The sequence below is a fragment of the Equus asinus genome, chromosome 22 (assembly GCF_041296235.1).
Source record: "Equus asinus isolate D_3611 breed Donkey chromosome 22, EquAss-T2T_v2, whole genome shotgun sequence".
In the NCBI taxonomy this organism is placed as follows: Eukaryota; Metazoa; Chordata; class Mammalia; order Perissodactyla; family Equidae; genus Equus; species Equus asinus.
Genome location: NC_091811.1, coordinates 21,299,391 through 21,316,287, shown reverse-complemented (window position 1 = coordinate 21,316,287; position 16,897 = coordinate 21,299,391). Strand labels below are relative to the sequence as shown.

At 33.9% G+C, this 16,897-nt stretch overlaps 1 protein-coding gene across 1 annotated transcript; it reads right to left on the bottom strand.

Moving 5' to 3' along the window:
- Positions 1 to 764: 764 nt before the first annotated feature.
- On the bottom strand, positions 765 to 15,832 carry CLEC9A (C-type lectin domain containing 9A). The gene is made up of 6 exons (XM_014850931.3): positions 15,633 to 15,832; positions 14,551 to 14,631; positions 5,692 to 5,838; positions 3,480 to 3,631; positions 2,131 to 2,252; positions 765 to 1,183 (listed from the first exon to the last, which is right to left on the bottom strand). Exons 1-6 carry the CDS (start codon positions 15,718 to 15,720, stop codon positions 1,051 to 1,053), a joined length of 723 nt encoding a protein of 240 aa, XP_014706417.2. The 5' UTR covers positions 15,721 to 15,832; the 3' UTR covers positions 765 to 1,050.
- Between the last annotated feature and the right edge of the window lie 1,065 nt (positions 15,833 to 16,897).

Genomic DNA, 16,897 nt, shown 5'->3' with positions numbered 1-16,897 from the left:
GGATTTGGAATCATTTAACTGTTTTTCCCAATTGTTTTTTTGCCTTCTGTTCAGTTAAGGAGATGTAATCACCACCCACCCTGAACCAGACCAAACCTCACCGCAAGAACTACACCTATGACGTTTGCCTTATTTTTAATGCTAAGATCTCTACAGGAGGAACTTAGGCCTTACTACCTTAAGGTAACCTGCAGTGTATGTGGAAGCATGTTTTCCAACTAAGCCTGTGCAAGTGAATACCAAACTCTCCCTTTTGAATATTCATTCCCCATCCAAAATAAATGTCACTGCTTCCCTTTGTTTGGGGATGCCATGACTTTGGAAATGATTTCACATGATCTCCTATTTGCTGTAAATACACTTTACTTTGTGAGATGACTACTTCTGATGGGGAGTCTGATTTAACTCACCAAATGGGAACACACTTTGGTTTCAGTAACACCAGTAAAGTAGAATTCTGCACTCCTAAAAAGGGTATAGTCTTACTGGCAGCAGAGAGAAGCCTGTCTCCCTTCCAATTTGATAATCCATATCTTTGTCTTCTCTTCCTACCAGTCCAATAGCACAATACCTGGAAGCTTAAAAGATGCTTAGAAAGATCTGGCAGACAGTGAGGTTTAAAAGGCCACATTTATTTATTTATTAAAAAAGTATCAGTCAACTAGAACTATGTCATCTCACCAGTGACTTAGAGTTTTCTGTGTGGAGTTATAGCCACTCTAGATGAAAAAAAGGAATAAAAAGAAAAAAGTGACAAATGAAAATTATTTTTCTTCAGTTTATTTTCAATTCTTCAGAGTTTTGTTCTCTATAGCTCTAAATCAATTGTATTCTTGGTAATTTGAACAATGTCAAAGAAGTATCTGGAAAGTATTAAAGAATATTACGAACTGTAGGTGACAAAATAAGCTGTGTGTCCCAGGTAGCTAGCTTCGTAGCCCACGCATTGGTTTACTTCTGCACTTGCTCTTTGGCTTTTTGTAGCAGGTTTTCCAAGGGCCTGTTACAAATACTATTGTAATAGAGAGATCACTTAAAGCACAATTTCTTTCAGATGCAAGATCTTAATGCATACTTCTCACAGATAAAATGTTTCCAACTGCTGCAGTTAGCTGAAAAAAGGATCTTGTTTTTGAGGTATCCACAGAGCAGGTTAGGTGATTGCAGTCTCTGTACTGGGCACCTGGAGAGGCAAGTCAGTGTATCCAAAGTTAGATGTGGGGCTTACGGTGATGTTCTGTGGGTAACTAATGAGAGGTGTACAGCTTTTCATTTTATTTTGTTTCAGTATGGCACCTTCCTGTGTAATTATGTCCTCATTCTTCAATAAGAGAGCTGTTTTCTCTCAATAAAATATGTTAATGTAATTCAACAAAGTGTACATTAGCAAACAAACAAACATGGATACACAAAGATAGGCTCCAATTTAGAACTTCTTTCCTGACTCAATTCTCAAAATACTAAGGGACCCTATTCTGTTCACCAATCTCTCCAGTTTTGTCTGAAAGCTTAATATGGAAATTGCTTAATAATTACTAAAATGTCTTTCTTTTTTTGTTTTTTTAAAGATTGGCATCTGAGCTGACGACTGTTGCCAATTTTTTTTCTTTATTCTTCTCCCCAAAGCCCCCCAGTACATATTTGTATACTCTAGTTGTGAGTGCCTCTGGTTATGCTATGTGGGACACTGCCTCAGCATAGCCTGATGAGTGGTGCCATGTCTGCACCCAGGATCTGAACCAGTGAAATCCTGGGCCACTGAAGCAGAGAGTGTGAACTTAACCACTCAGCCACAGGGCCGGCCCCCTATAATCTCTTTCTCTTAGCACTCTCTAGCCATTAAGTGATACAAAGGAAATGTACTTGATAATTACATAAACTGTTCATTCAGACTCTCAAATTTTGATGTGAATGTGTTAGAAAGTAATGGCTACAAGACTGAGGAGGAAGATTTATTTAGAAGCCATGAAGCTACTCTTAAATTGCCTCAGCTTTAATTCCAGTCAGAAGCCTGTGAAATTAGCATGCTAGTTATGTCTCCTGGAGGAAACCTAAGGCATAAAGTAAAATGAACTTTTGAATTCTATCATGTTTCTAATTTTCCTTACAACATTTTCCTCAGACACTTACAGGTCTGGGGAAAGAGAAGAACCATCTTGCCAAAGCCAAGGTCCGCTGAGTCCGTCCTGAGACAGTCCCACCCAGTAATCATAGCTGCTTTTGATCCTCTTCAGGCTGCCTGTGATAAAGTCCTATAAGAAACAAGACCTGAAGGGTGAACTGAGGGGAAAAAACCCCAACAACAAACTATCGTGAAATATGAACTGTAGTGTTTTGCTTAGACAGAAATTAATGGGGACTTGACAGCTGGAGAAAGAGAGAGAGAGAGGGTATTTAAAAGAAGGGATACATTTTATAGACTTTTTTCCTATTGCCATATGATCAATGTGGTGTTAAGGACTAGAGGAAAAATAGACATCTGGTATTAAAATAGTTTTAACAGATTCACAGAGTTTCAACAGAGTTTGGTAGATAGTATATGTCAAAAAAAGGCGACTATTATACTGGGCCCTCATTATCAGGACAGGTGAAATATTCTGGACATCAGAGACCACATAGTTCATTTTTTCCCAGTATACTTCAATATGAGAAATAGTTTAGAAGATTCCAGAAACAGCTTAACTGCAACATATTTTGTTAGAAGAAGCATTACTAAAATTCATCACCAAGTTTGCACAGGAAAAAGAGTGTAAATCTGTAATTGTAATAAGTTACTTCAGATTGCCTTGGTTTACTGCATTTCCTTAACAAATTGTTCTCCCATTATTCTTGTAAAAGAGAACTTGGACTGACTATTGAATATAGCAGACATACATTTTTAATAAGGTCAGAAATATATAACCATGCATTCGGTTTCACACATATTTATGGGTAGAATGATTTCAGGGAAACATCTTACTGTTCGCTTGTTAAGATGTTAGTAAACTAGGTGTAATGTCAGTTAAACATTTCATTTAGCAAATGCTTATTTTTATAGACCTCTCCATTTTATGATATCACCTCACTTTTTATACTTCGGCTGCTTCTTCATAATCACAAAATTGTTATAGGTTATACTTCCCTATAGCATTGAAAATAATAAATTTAAAGCATGTATACAATTATAATGAATGTACATGCTGGAGTAGATTAGCTCATCACAAAATGGTATTTCCCTTACCCCCTCCTCTTTTTGATTAACAATAAAAGACATATTCTCGATTTCTGGATAAGCTTTCTGTTTTTTTGTTTGCTGGTTTCTCCAATTAAAAGGAAAACAAACCATGCTAATTTCTGCTTTGCCTCTTTTAAACATTTATTTCAACAAATATATTACTGTTATAGAATATTAGGAATTCTGTTTTATGAGAATCAATCCTTTCTTTTAATGGGTAACATGGCATTTTCAGGATGATATGAAACCATAAAATAGTGCTTACCATTTCTTCTTTGTTGTCTATTTGTAGAAGATTAGAGCCCTCCTTCAAACAAACCTGTTTACTGGTATGCCAAGTTTTGTGATTTTCAAAGACATAGTAACAACTTTCTCCATTCTGAATCCAGTTGTCTGGACAAGGGCTGCAGTGATGGGCTTTAAATATAAACATTTTACCTTATTAAAGTTATTGTAAAAATATTAGTAGCACATGTCCTCAAAAGAACCCCTTACATCACCCCCAGTGAAGGTGAACACTCTAAGTGAATAGTTCATGCGATACAGTGGTTACCAATTTCCGCTTCTCTGAGGCTGAATACAATAAGATTTACGTAATTATTTCCAACTGCAATAGATCTCTAAGAATTAGTTTAAGATAAAAAGAATTTGGGACTATCTTTTCCCCAATTTTTCCTCTTCTATAATAATCAGATTAGTCTATTTTTATAAATCTTTCCTTTTTTTCAGTTTACATCATTCATAGTCTTCATTCATTGGCTTATTGTTTCATGTTCATTAATCTTACTTGAATCGGTTTAGCTGGAAATGTACTAGACCACTGGGCAAGTTGAGTAATAAGCCTCAAGTTGATGTTTAAACTCTGAGAGTTAAACATGAAAATGTTTCCTATGTAATGGAGAGAAGAAACAATGCGTTTTAAGGAGTGACTTAAAAATATGTGGGTGTGGAAAACTGGTGAAAAACTTAAGCGACCACCATGTTTATTTTAGGACTTTGATATAACTAAAAAGTAAGCTGTAATGTTTTAACCAGTTTTATGGAACCTGTCTTTAGAAAGAATTTATTCACAAAGGAAGGATGTGTAAATGCATAAAAAGGGAACAAAAGAATAAAAATTTGACCAAGGCTTTCTGGCACAGTTTTATAGAGGGGAAAAACACTGAAACTTCCAAAACCATAGTTTCTAGAAAGAGGACCTCTATTTAGGGTTGCAAGTAGTTTATTATCAGTTCCCATGGCCCAGATGTTGAGTTATTTAAAGCTCTTCAATATCCTTTGTTTGGAATCCATGCTAATCAATATCCTGAATATTGTTAAAGTTTAATAGTATAAATAGGGCTGACACTGACAGTTGAAGGGCTGGAGAATATGTTGGATTTGTAGGCCTCCAAAATGAATATTATCACTGACTCAAGGTTGAAAGCTCAGAGGTGGGCCTAACCCATGCTTGCAATAGCCTTTTATCTTTAAAAATATTGCTGGGTACAGGGTGATTCATTTTTGTTTGCAGGGGAAGATTCGCCCTACACTAACATCTGTTACCAATTTTCTCCCTTGCCCCCTCTGCCCCAAAGCCCCAGTACATAGTTGTGTATAGTTGCAAATTCCTCTAGTTTTTCTATGTGAGCTACCACCAGAGCACGGCTACTGACAGACAAGTGGTGTGGTTCCGTGCCTAGGAACTGAACCCAGGCCACTGAAGGGGAGTGCGCAGAACTGTAACTGCTAGGCTATCAGGGCTGGCTCACACAGTGATTCCTTAAACATTTACTTGACTAAATTTCAATCAGAAGGAGCTATGATAGGTTTTTGACCTCTCTCATTGGCAATTACTTCAATGGTATCCACTGAAGGAAAGTTAATTCTCTGCGTTGTATGTATAATTAAATGCTAATTAAGTAACCATAGAATATTTGACAAACTATACAACAGGGAGAATTAGACTGTTTTATATTTAAAATGCTTGTGATAGTTGTAAAAGGTAAAACTGAAATAACTTTGGAGAATTTTTTGGAAAACTGAACCCTGCATTGCTGTAATTTTATGACAAGTACTCTAAGTTTCAAAATGACTTATCTGCTCAAAGAGTTATATAAATTTGAATCTAAAAAAAATCCAAATTAAATATATTGAGGAATTTGGAGCTATAAATAAAGATACACTTATAAATTTGAGTGATGGGATAAAACATAGAATTGCTTGGTTTTTAAAACTGATCTACTAATCTCACACATTTAACTTTGAAATTTGACTGTATAGCTTCTTTATCTGCATTTCTTGGAACCTCAGTATTTTCCACATACTGTAGAAATATATAAATAAGATTGATCTAGAGAGTGGATCAAAATTACGTTTTCTATTATAAAATCCTAACTACAATTTTGCAAAGGATAAAATATGTGTCACTGTTTCTTCTGAGGAGTTGGCACCTAGACTTGCATCTGAACAGTGGAAACTGATTTTATGTCAATTACCTGAATTTAATGAGTTTTTCATGAGGATTTGACAGCATTTCATCTGGAAGTCATGGTTTCTATTACACTGTGTGAAGTTCAACAGTGTTCTCTCCTGTTGGATGAGTTTTTCTTGCTGCTTCACTGCAATAGCAGACACCTGGAACACTTCAAACAGTAACAATCATTCCTAATAAAATACTGACAAATTATAAGAAAGTGATCCTTCAACACAGACTAAAGACAACTACTAATTACTGATCACTTTTGTGACTTTAATTTGCATTATTTTAAGTTTTTGTTTAAAATTTACACTGTTCAAGAATCAACAACTACAAAGGATACACAACAAAAATTCTCTTTGGCACCCTTGTCTCCCATTTCCACTCCCCCAAAGCAATCATTTTTACCAATTTCTTTTTTATTCTTCCAGAAATACTTTGAATTTTACAAGCCGATGAATATAAAATGTGCTCTCTTTCCATTACACAAACAGTAACTCCCTGTTTACATGGTTTTGCACCTTTTATTTTATCACTTAAAGTATATTTTGGACATAGTTCCATATCAGCACATGTAAAGCTTTCTCCTTCTTTCATTGTAACAGTATAAGATTCCATTCTAAGGATGTATCATGATTTATTTTACTCGTTCTCTATTGATTTTTAGAATATCTGTAATCTTTTGGTGTAACAGAAATAAATATTGTAATAAGAAACCTTAGTCATATATAATTTCACATATGTGCAAGTATGTTTTTAAGATGAGTTGCTAGGTCAAAGTTTATGTGCATTTAAATTATAGTAGATATTTCCAAATTACCCTCCATATATGCTGTTGCAAATGATATCTCAGTATCATTTGAATTTGCATTTCTCTTTTTATGCTTGGTGTTGAAACTCTTTTCACGTACATTTAAAGAAAATTCAGTTATATTTCCTTTTCTATGAAGTGTGCAATTATATCATTTGTAATATTTTTTTGTTAGGTTTCTATCTTTTCCTTATTGTTTTATGTGAAGTTTTTAGTGTGCTATGAGAGTGAATTCCAGCAGGCCAGGAATCAGCCTAAGCAGTGTTTCTAAATTTCCTGCATGGCACTGGCCTCTGTACAAGGCATGAGACATACTGATTAATATTGTAGCTTTGTAATCATCGGTCTAAGGATTTTTTGGCAGATTATACTAGCTCATCAGCATTGTTTATTGATGATTTGCCCCTGTTGCAAGGAGAACCTGAGAAGTCTCTGCTGTTGAGGCTGGTTACCACGCAGGAATTTGCCCGTGTGGTCAGCAAAGTATAAGATTCCCAAGTGAGACTCCATTTTGGGCTCCCTGGTACCAAGGTATTCTGTGTACACCTAGTGGTTCTTGATTCAAGAGAGAACAAAGGACACTTATAGGGAGAAGAAAAGGTCCCTGCCTGCACTTGGCCTCCCCAGACTTCTTGTTATAGTACATATTTTTGCTTTAATGAGTGTAGATTTGTGAACACTGTCATTTTCGGTCCTGCGAGTCTTCTTTAGAAACCAATCCTGTTTAACTGATTCTGTTAGGACATTTATATTTTGGTAAAGTTAGCTTTTTGTATAATATGAGTTCCAGTTACATTTTCCCAGTTTGTCTTTTGACTTTGCTTCTGGTAGTTTACCCCACGTAGATCAGATGTTTTCTGAGTCATTTATGACACCCTTGATTATACTTTTATAAATATATTTCACTTTTACATTTTGATATTGCTGGAACTTATCTTGTTGGAAATGATAAGGTATGACTTCAACATTTTCCTTCCAGAAGGCTACATTGTTGTTTCAGATCATTTCTTGAACCTCCCCTCCCTGTGTTCTTTCAGTTGCCGTCTTTAGTTTACTGTAAATTTCCCATAAACTATTTAAGTATATTTCTATTGTTCTGATTGTATTCAATGCACCTATTTATCTATTAATATGTCAGCGCCAAATAGCCTTAATTATTTCAGGTTTATAATTTATTTTAATATCTGTAAGGGCCAGCATTTCTCCCATTTTCACATAACTTTTGTATTATTTTTTTGTTGTTCTTTTCATACAATTCTTGCTAGCGTATTAAGCCAGTTCTTTTTAAAAATCATATTATGAAGTATCCACCTATTCCTATTTTGTTAAATATTTTTCTTAACGGATATTAATTTTCTTTAACTTGTTTGGTTTTTATAGAATTTCTTGAAACTGTGGCTTAATATTTTTAATTAACTTGGGAAAATACTTAAGCAATAAGTCTTATAATAATCTTGCTTTTGTCCAACTCTCTCTGTCTTCTACTTTTGGGTCCACTATTACACATATGTTAATCTTTCTCATGTCTCTATGTCTCTCATCTTCTTTTCTACACTTTGCTGTCTTTTCACACTCCTTTCTTCCTTGTATATATTACTTCTGCTTAGTCTTCTAGTTAATTTACTCTTCAGCTGAGTGAACATATTAAATTGCGTTTTTGGATGATAAAGCAGATCATAACCATTGTGTAATTTGTCAAAGCTTTATTGAGGTATAATTTACATACAACTGCACATATTTAACAAGTAAAATTTCATATATTTTCATATTTATATTCATGCAGATTGTCACCACATGGTGAATGTATCCATCACACAAGATCTTCCTGTTATTATTTAATTAAAATTTTATTTTGAGGTAATTGTAGGTTCCCATGCAGTTGTAAGAAATAATTTATATTTTAGTCCTTTGTTGATATGTAGTTTGCAAATATTTGCTGCCAGCTTATAACTTTTTAAAATCTTCTTAACAGCATCTTTTGCGGAGCAAATATTTTTTAAGTTTGATGAGGTCCATCCAATTTATCAATTTTTTATTTTATTAATCATTCTTTTGAATCTTCTTAACAGCATCTTTGGCAGAGAAAAAATGGATGGATATCCATCCATTTTATCAATTTTTTCTTTTATTAATCACGCTTTTGGTGTCAAGTTTGAAAATTCTTTGCCTAATCTTAGATCCTGAAGATTTTCTACTGTACTTTCTAAAAGTTGTATAGTTTTAAGATTTATATTTAAGTCTATGATCCATTTTGAGTTAATTTATGTATAAAGCATGAGATTTAGGTCGAGGTTCTTTTTTTCCTTTTGCTTATGGATGTCCAATTTCTCAGCACTAACTGTTGAAAAGGTTATCTTCCTCCATTGAATTTGTTTTGCACCCATATCAAAAATCTGTTGGGCATATTTGGCTGGGTCTATTTCTAGGTTCTTTATTGTACTTTATTGATGTACGTGGGTTCAGCTATAAGTTTTGAAATCAGGTAGATGGATGCTACTCACTTTATTTTTGTTTTAAAAACTGTTTCAACTATTCTAGTTCTTTCGCCCTTCCATAGAAGTTTTCAGATAATCTTGTCTATATCTACAATAAATCTTACTGATTTGCCTTAAACCTGTATGTTACTTGGAGGAGAATTGGTGTATCTGCTATGTTGAGTCTTGCAGTCCGCGACCATGGCACGTGTCTCCATTTATTTAGATGTTTGATTCCTTTCATCAGTGTTTCATAACTTTCAGGATCCAAGTTTTGTACATGTTTTCCTAGACTTAAACTTAAGTATTTTGTTTTTTTGAGTGATTTTAAATGGTATTGCATTTTTAGTTTTAATGCCTATGTATTCATTGCTAGTATATAATAATACCATTGATTTTTGTATGTTTACCTTGTATCCTGTGAGCTTTCTGACCACATTTATTAGTTCTGGGTTAAAGGCTACACCAGCTGAATTTACATGCAGAAGTGGTTTAATAGAGAGTTATATAATTGGATTGAAATAAGTTTATGATATATTAAGAATTAAGTAAACATATTGTTTTATAGAAGGAGAGAAAAGCATCAAGGAAATCAATTACTGAATTAAAGAGAAAAAAATTGTACATGCTAGCCAGACCGTAAAGAGTGAAAATCAGACCGTTTAGAGAGAAATAGAAAAAAAGAAGAAACAGGCAAAACTGTAAAGTAATTTCCATTTTTAAACCACAGTTTTTAAAAGTCAATTAACCGAGATCATAAAAAGAATCTGTTCAAGAATTGATCAGCTCTGCATTGTTTATAATAACTACACTAGCCAAACTCCACTCCTTTCAGATTGCCATTTTAGAATAATGGAATAACCGGATTCAAAAAATACAAATGAAGTGAATATTATTAAGATTGATCCACACAAAATCTAGTTAGCTCTACCTCAAAGGGAAACTCGGACACAATTTGGCTATGCTCTCAAAAGAAGATATTGTCATACAGGAGAAGAGTATAGTTTGTTTATGAAAAAACAATTTGTATCTGCATGTTGTTCATCTCTCCATTAACTGGTCATCAGCATTTGTAATAAAATATTTAATTGCATATCTGCATATTCTATCTGTCTTAGTCATCAACATTGCTACCGAGAAGGAAATGCTACAAATCAAGAACCATGGACTAGAGAAAACAAATGTTTACGCCCTGTCCATCTGTGGATAGTTCAGGTAACCCAGGCTGCCAGTGGCTCTGATTATTTCTCTTCTTCTTGGCAAAGGTTGGAACTAACCAGAGTGGAGAGTAGGACAGCGATGTTAGTTCTTTTATCCTAATAATAATCTGGCATGTTTAGATGGTGAGAAATAACAATCTTTCTTTTAGGAATCTGAAGTATCATTCTAAAATTTTAAATTTTGATGAACTTTTTCTAGTTAACAATATTTTTGAGGTTCTTATTGCTTTGTTTATTACTACCTGAAAAGCCTGTACTGCATAAAACTGTAATAAAACTGGAGAAAGTGAAATGAGGCTTCTCTTTAGTTTTCCCCTAAATTGGAAGCAATATATTGCACCTTTATTGGTATTAGGGTTGTAATCAATTTGCAACAGGTGACAGATGAAGACTAAAAATACAATTACCTGGGGAAACATAAGACAAAATATTTTCAATGCTTCCCAAAATAAAAGTATTTGTTATAGGATGTTATATGTTATACCTAATTGGTAAATTAGGAAAATGAAAAAGAATAGTAAAACAAATGAAAAAAATCTGATTTCTTAGAAAATATTTTGCACTATAGAGTTACTTAAATAGAAAGTCATCTAGCATAACTAATATGGCAGAAAAAACAAAATACAAAATATAAGGAGAAAGCAAGAAATTACTCTACTTACCTTTAAGCCTATCACTCAAATAACAGTTGTTAATATTTATTTTATATCCATTATAACCTTTTCCCATATATGCATGTAAAAACTACATGTATCTGACATATAATTTTTCTTAAACTGTATTTTTCTTTCTTTTTTTTCCTGAGGAAGATTCACCCTGAGCTAACATCTATTACCAATCTTCTATTTTCTGAGGAAGATTTGCCCTGAGCTAACATCTATTGACAATCTTCCTCTTTTTTTTGTATGTGAGCCACAGCCACAGCATGGCCATTGACCAGTGGTGTAGGTCCGTGCCCAGGAACTGAACACAGGCTGATGAAGCGGAGCATGCCAAACTTAACCAATAGGCCACTGGGGCAGGCCCAAACTATATTTTTCTTTAAACGACTTTTTAATCGGCTTCTTTTGTGGGAAAATATTGCATGATTATAGCTCCATGTTAATAACAATAGTTCTAGAAGACTTCTTTGAATTACATTGTATTCTTTTATATCAATGCAACATGACTAATTTTACCTATTTTATTGTCAGATATGTATGAATGCACTTTTAATAATATATAAGAATAATTTGTAAATTAGCTCATTCATTACTTTTATATATCACGATACTTTAAGTGGAAGGATATAGGTTTCATTTACTACTTTTTGTCAAAAATATGTCCTGGTTTCTAATGCATATATTAAATTATATATATAATATGTTATATATGTTACATTTATAATTTAAATAGTTGTATTGACATTTATCTTACAATGAACATTTTCATGAAGAGAATATTTAACATTCTTTGTTAAAATGGAACATGATTAAGAATAATTATTGAAAATTAAACATGATTTTTATAACTCAAAACTTAGTGGCTACAACATAATCTGTAACTAGCAGGGACGAGCAATTAATTAGAAAAGTTTGAAGGGCACAAGCTAGTTCTTGTTTAACACAACTGCTTAACTAACTTGGTTTTAGTTTAAAAAAGCCTTAAGTGCTGAGAATGCATAAGACAACCTTGGCAAATGATAACATTGGTAGGAAAAAATAAATAAATAAAAGCCACTATATTTGAACAAAACCTAAAGGTAAAAGTATTTTACATTTGTATAGTAACATTTAGGTTTTAAAAATAGATATTTATAGTTACTAATACAAAATCAAAGAAAAGAAAAACTTTTATTTGTAAGCATTTTCCAGAAATTACTGAAAGTCTTAAATACTTTATTTTCTAGTTAGCTTTTATTTATCCTCATTAAAGTACCATTTTCTTCACACAATTTTTGTTTTCAGAGTTAAAAGTTTTCAATGCATATTACATCCACGGGATCAAAACATTAAAAAGACCATGGAAAGTAAACACCGAAATATCTTGTTTCACCATTGTCATCATCTATCTAACTTATCCTGACCCCATTTTAGTTATTTCTTATGTATCATTCCAATGTTACTTTGTGTAACTTGAAGTTATCCTTAATTAAATTGTGGCATAGCGGGGCCTGCTCTGTGGCCGAGTGGTTAAGTTCGCGCGCTCCGCTGTGGAGGCCCAGGGTTTGGATCCTGGGCGCGGACACGGCACCGCTCGTCAGGCGGCATCCCACATCCCACAACTAGAAGGACGCGCAACTCAGATAGGGCGGGGTTTGGGGAGATAAAGCAGAAAAAAAAAAAAAAAGAAGATTGGCAACAGTTGTTAGCCCAGGTGCCAATCTTTAAGAAAAAAAATATATGGCATAGGATATACATTATTTTGAATGTTCCTTTTTTTTTCACTTAACAATATATCATGAAGACATTTACATATTACTCCATAGAGAATAGCTTCCATAGATGCTGCTGCTTCTCCACCCCCTCCTCCTTCCCCTCCTGCTTCTCCCGTTTCCCTCCTTCTCCTTCCTTTCCTTCTCCCCTCCCCTCTCCTCTCCTTTCCTCTTCTTCTTCTCCTTCTTCGTCGTCGTCTTCTTCTTCTTCGTTATCTTCTTCCTCTCCCTCTTCTTCTTTGGCTCCTCTTCCTTCTTCTTCTCCCATCTCCTCCTCTTCCTTCTCTTCCTCCTCCTCCTCATCCTCCACCTCTTCTACCTCCTCCTTTTCATTCTTGCTTCATGGTATTCCATATTGTGGATCCACCATTGTTGATTCATATGGTCCCTTAGTGATAGGCATTTGAGTTTTTTTAGTCTTTTTTGCCCCCCATTGCTATCTGTGCAGGTTTACCTACTGGAAAATTTTCCAAAAGTGAGATTTCTGGGTCAAAATGAATTAGTACAGTTTAAGATAACCCAGAGTTTGTTAAGAACATGATTATCATAGTTTATCTAAACAGATTTTATGAGCTACACAGAGAGGAAGACAAAATTAAGTATCCAAAGGACAGCAAGGATGTGGATTTTTTTCCATGAGGACATGGAAAGTGCACAGTATGCTTTCATAAGCATCCTTAGTGCATACTATATTCTGTCTGGCAATATAATAACTGATGATTGGAGACTATACATTTATTTTTATATAAAAGTGAATTCTATATCCCATTCACTTGACAATATTGCTCAAAAGTGTTGCATCTTCAGTTAATCTTATTTTTAATTGAAAGTGTTCTTTATATTTCAAGTTTATTTTATTTTCTTACCCCAAGTAGTTCATATTTATAAAACAACATTCAAATTTACTATATAGAAGTGATATTTGAACCATATATTTTGATATTTGCAATGTCAATTAAGTATGGATTCTTGTATAGTAGTTAGAATGGAGCTTGGCAATGTTCCATTAAATGTCTTTTGGTTTTATAAAGAAAACTGTATTATTAGATGTTAATCAACTTATCTGTTAGATGTCTTTGAACTCTGCAATCTGCTTCCAATGTATCTGTTTGATAAATAGATATTTAAACATGTTTCCTTTAAAAAATAGACTTACATTTGATTTAATTTTTTTCTTTTTTTGATAAAGCACAGAAGGAGCATAGAATGAGATAAAGCTTTCTGGAAGTTCTAACATCTGTTGTAGGCTGTGTAATTTTATTTGAGGAGATAGATAAGGTAACAATTATTTATTGTTAGCATGAGTGATAATAAAAGTTCTTAGTACTTGTTGGAATCTGCAGCTCTGTATTTATTATATTATATAAAAATTTCATTTGCAAGATATGGAAAAATGTCTCAAATTTGGACAAAAGGGAATAAATAAATGTGGTTAAGTATGGCCCAGATGAAGTTCTCGGGTTTACACTAAATATAGTAAATTGTACCTTACCTAATATAAAGTGAGAAACTCATCAAAAAAATCTGCATATGTCAAGTTTAGAATAAATGCATATTTATAAAAGGAAGAGCATATATTGAAATCTTTCAGATTGCATGCATTGGCATGCTAACGTGATTCGCAAACTGCATCACAATATAAGTAATTACTTGCATTATTTTTCTCAAAGAGACCTATGCCATTAGATCTGAGTTAAACAACATGCAATTGAACATTAAAAGCTATCGGTAGCATCCAAGTGCTTAAAGAGTTATATCAAGTAAATGTCCCATAACTTAAACTCGGAAGCCATTATTTTATATCACTTATATGCATTTAGTTGTTTCTAATTGATTTATCGATTTATAAATTATGAAGTTTTGTTTATAATGATATACATATACATAATTGTATATAAAACTATATGTAGTGTATAATATATATATATAGATTATTTTGAAGATATCCTTTAGTACTTACACTTGATGCCCAAGAAAATGGATGTTGTTAACAAGCCCATGCAGAAAATACATGAAATCACTATCACAAGACACCGTGTTCCTAAACAAGAAATAGGGACAAGAAATGAAATCGAGTTAGAGAAAGTAGATGAAAGAGATGGGCTAGGATAAGACTAGACTGAGTAAAAGAAGAAATTAGCATTAGGCATTCCTGTTAGAGAATCGTTGAGGCCTTGTGTAACTGTGTGTAAGAGGAAAAAGAGAACTCAGACTCTTTGAAATGCAAGTTATAACAGGGATAGCATTTAATTTGGAAAAACGCCAAACAGATTTAGTACTATACTTCTTTAATCCTTATATGATGCCATAACTTTACTAACTACTTATATGTATTATTTTCCAACCTTCAGAGTTTATAACAAACCAGGCAGCACGTTTTAATTTTTGAAAGCAAAAATGCTGTTTCACATCTCCTCGTCTCTTTTCAGTGTCACTTGAATAAGATTGTTTCCAAGATATTTCCTTTTAAACACACAGTTTGGGATGAGAAACATTTTTTCCCACGTAATTTTGCAATTATTCAATAAGGAAAAATGAAGAATGCATGATCTGTTATATTCTTAAAGCTAATCAGAGAAAACTACGTAAAATTTATCTTTGGATAGTGTGGTAGACTGAATAACGCCCCTGCCCAAGATGACCATGTCCCAATTCCTGGAATCTGTCAATCTTAACTTATATGGCAAAAGAGACTTGAAAGGTGTAATTAAGTAAATGATCTTGGGATGGGGAGATTATCTGGGCCCCATTCTCTGGAAGCAGAGAGACATTTGAAGATGTCGTGCTGCTGAATTTGAAGATGGAGGAAGGAGAGAGAGAGAAAAAAGTACCACATACTTGTCAAGTCTGTTGCTCGTTTCCGTTTCCTTTCCACCTTTACTTACTCGTCTTCCACTTCATTTCATTTTTTAATGTTAGCATATCATGCACAGCATCATACACTTAAATAGGTTATCTCGTTAGGAAGATCACTTTGGGCTCGTCATAGAACAAGAAAACATATACTACAAAGTCTTGGACTAAATAACCAGAACTCATTACCTGAACATTTGGAAGGCAGATTTTTCTGGTAAGGGTTTGATGTTGGGTTATCCCATTGGAGAGAGGTGTACATTTCTTCCTCCTGCATGTCTGAGATGCTTTGATAGGTAAGGCTGTCTACCTGAGGAGCTGAGACAAATAACTTCTTTTGTAGTCAGGAGCAGACTGGTGAAAGAACTGAAATTGGCTACTTTTTCAGACCAGTGAGAAAATATGTTTGAGTTTAAGGAATAGAATATATGCATATTCATCCAGAAAGTTGAAGTTTATGAAGTTTAATCTAAAGCACAACTTGTTAAAGAAGGAAATGAGAAAGAAACTGAGTTCCAAATGGCCAACGATAGAATATGTTATTGTTCTCGTTTCTAAAATGTAGCATGTTGAAAGTGATAGCACTGAATTACTAAGATGAAAGGGATAAAAGAGCAAGGAATGCACTTATATTCGATATAGGACATGAAGCAGGGGGATGATCTAGATAGCAAAGGTCTGAGGCTAGCTCACATTGGGCTAACCAGGGTGTCAGAAGTTATAGACCACTGTGCACCCTTTGACAAGAAAGCTAGGAAGAGTTTTCATCCCTAATATAAATTTACACACTCTATTCCTCAGGGTAATGCAGTTACTGTAATAAGTAAACCTCAAAATACCAGTTGCTTAACACAATAAAACTTGCTCACTCACATAACATTTTAGCTTGAGTAATCCTGATTAGAGGGTAGTTTTCTTCCAAATGGGACACAGGTTCCTATCTTATAAAACACTGGATTCTCTACTTCTAGCTATTGGAAAGGAAAAGAAAAGGTGGCAAATCCACACTTGCTTCTTGAAAGCTATAACCTAGAAGTAGCCTGTATCACAGCTGTATCCCCTAATGGAATACCCATGTTTGGATCTAAAGGTTGGGCCTGATAAATGCAATTTTTGCCTGGCTAGCAAACTATCTATGACAACTTCACTCTGGAAAAGAAGTATGAATTATTTAGTGGATAGATGGCCATTTCTGCCACATCCTGTGACTACAGCATTTGTATTTAGAAATTTGATGCTTTAATCATCACTCATCTATTGGTCATTTGTCCTTATGGCCAAAGGTCATGTCTTGGTAATTTGCTGTCTGCAAATCCCAACAGTATGCAAAATTGCAATGTTCTCTTTTACTTTAGTGTCGCACTTAATCAATCATTGACCTCTGTAACAGAAGAAAACAAAGGGTACACTCAAGGGGTAACTTAAGGGCATTTAATAAAGGCATTGTTTATAAG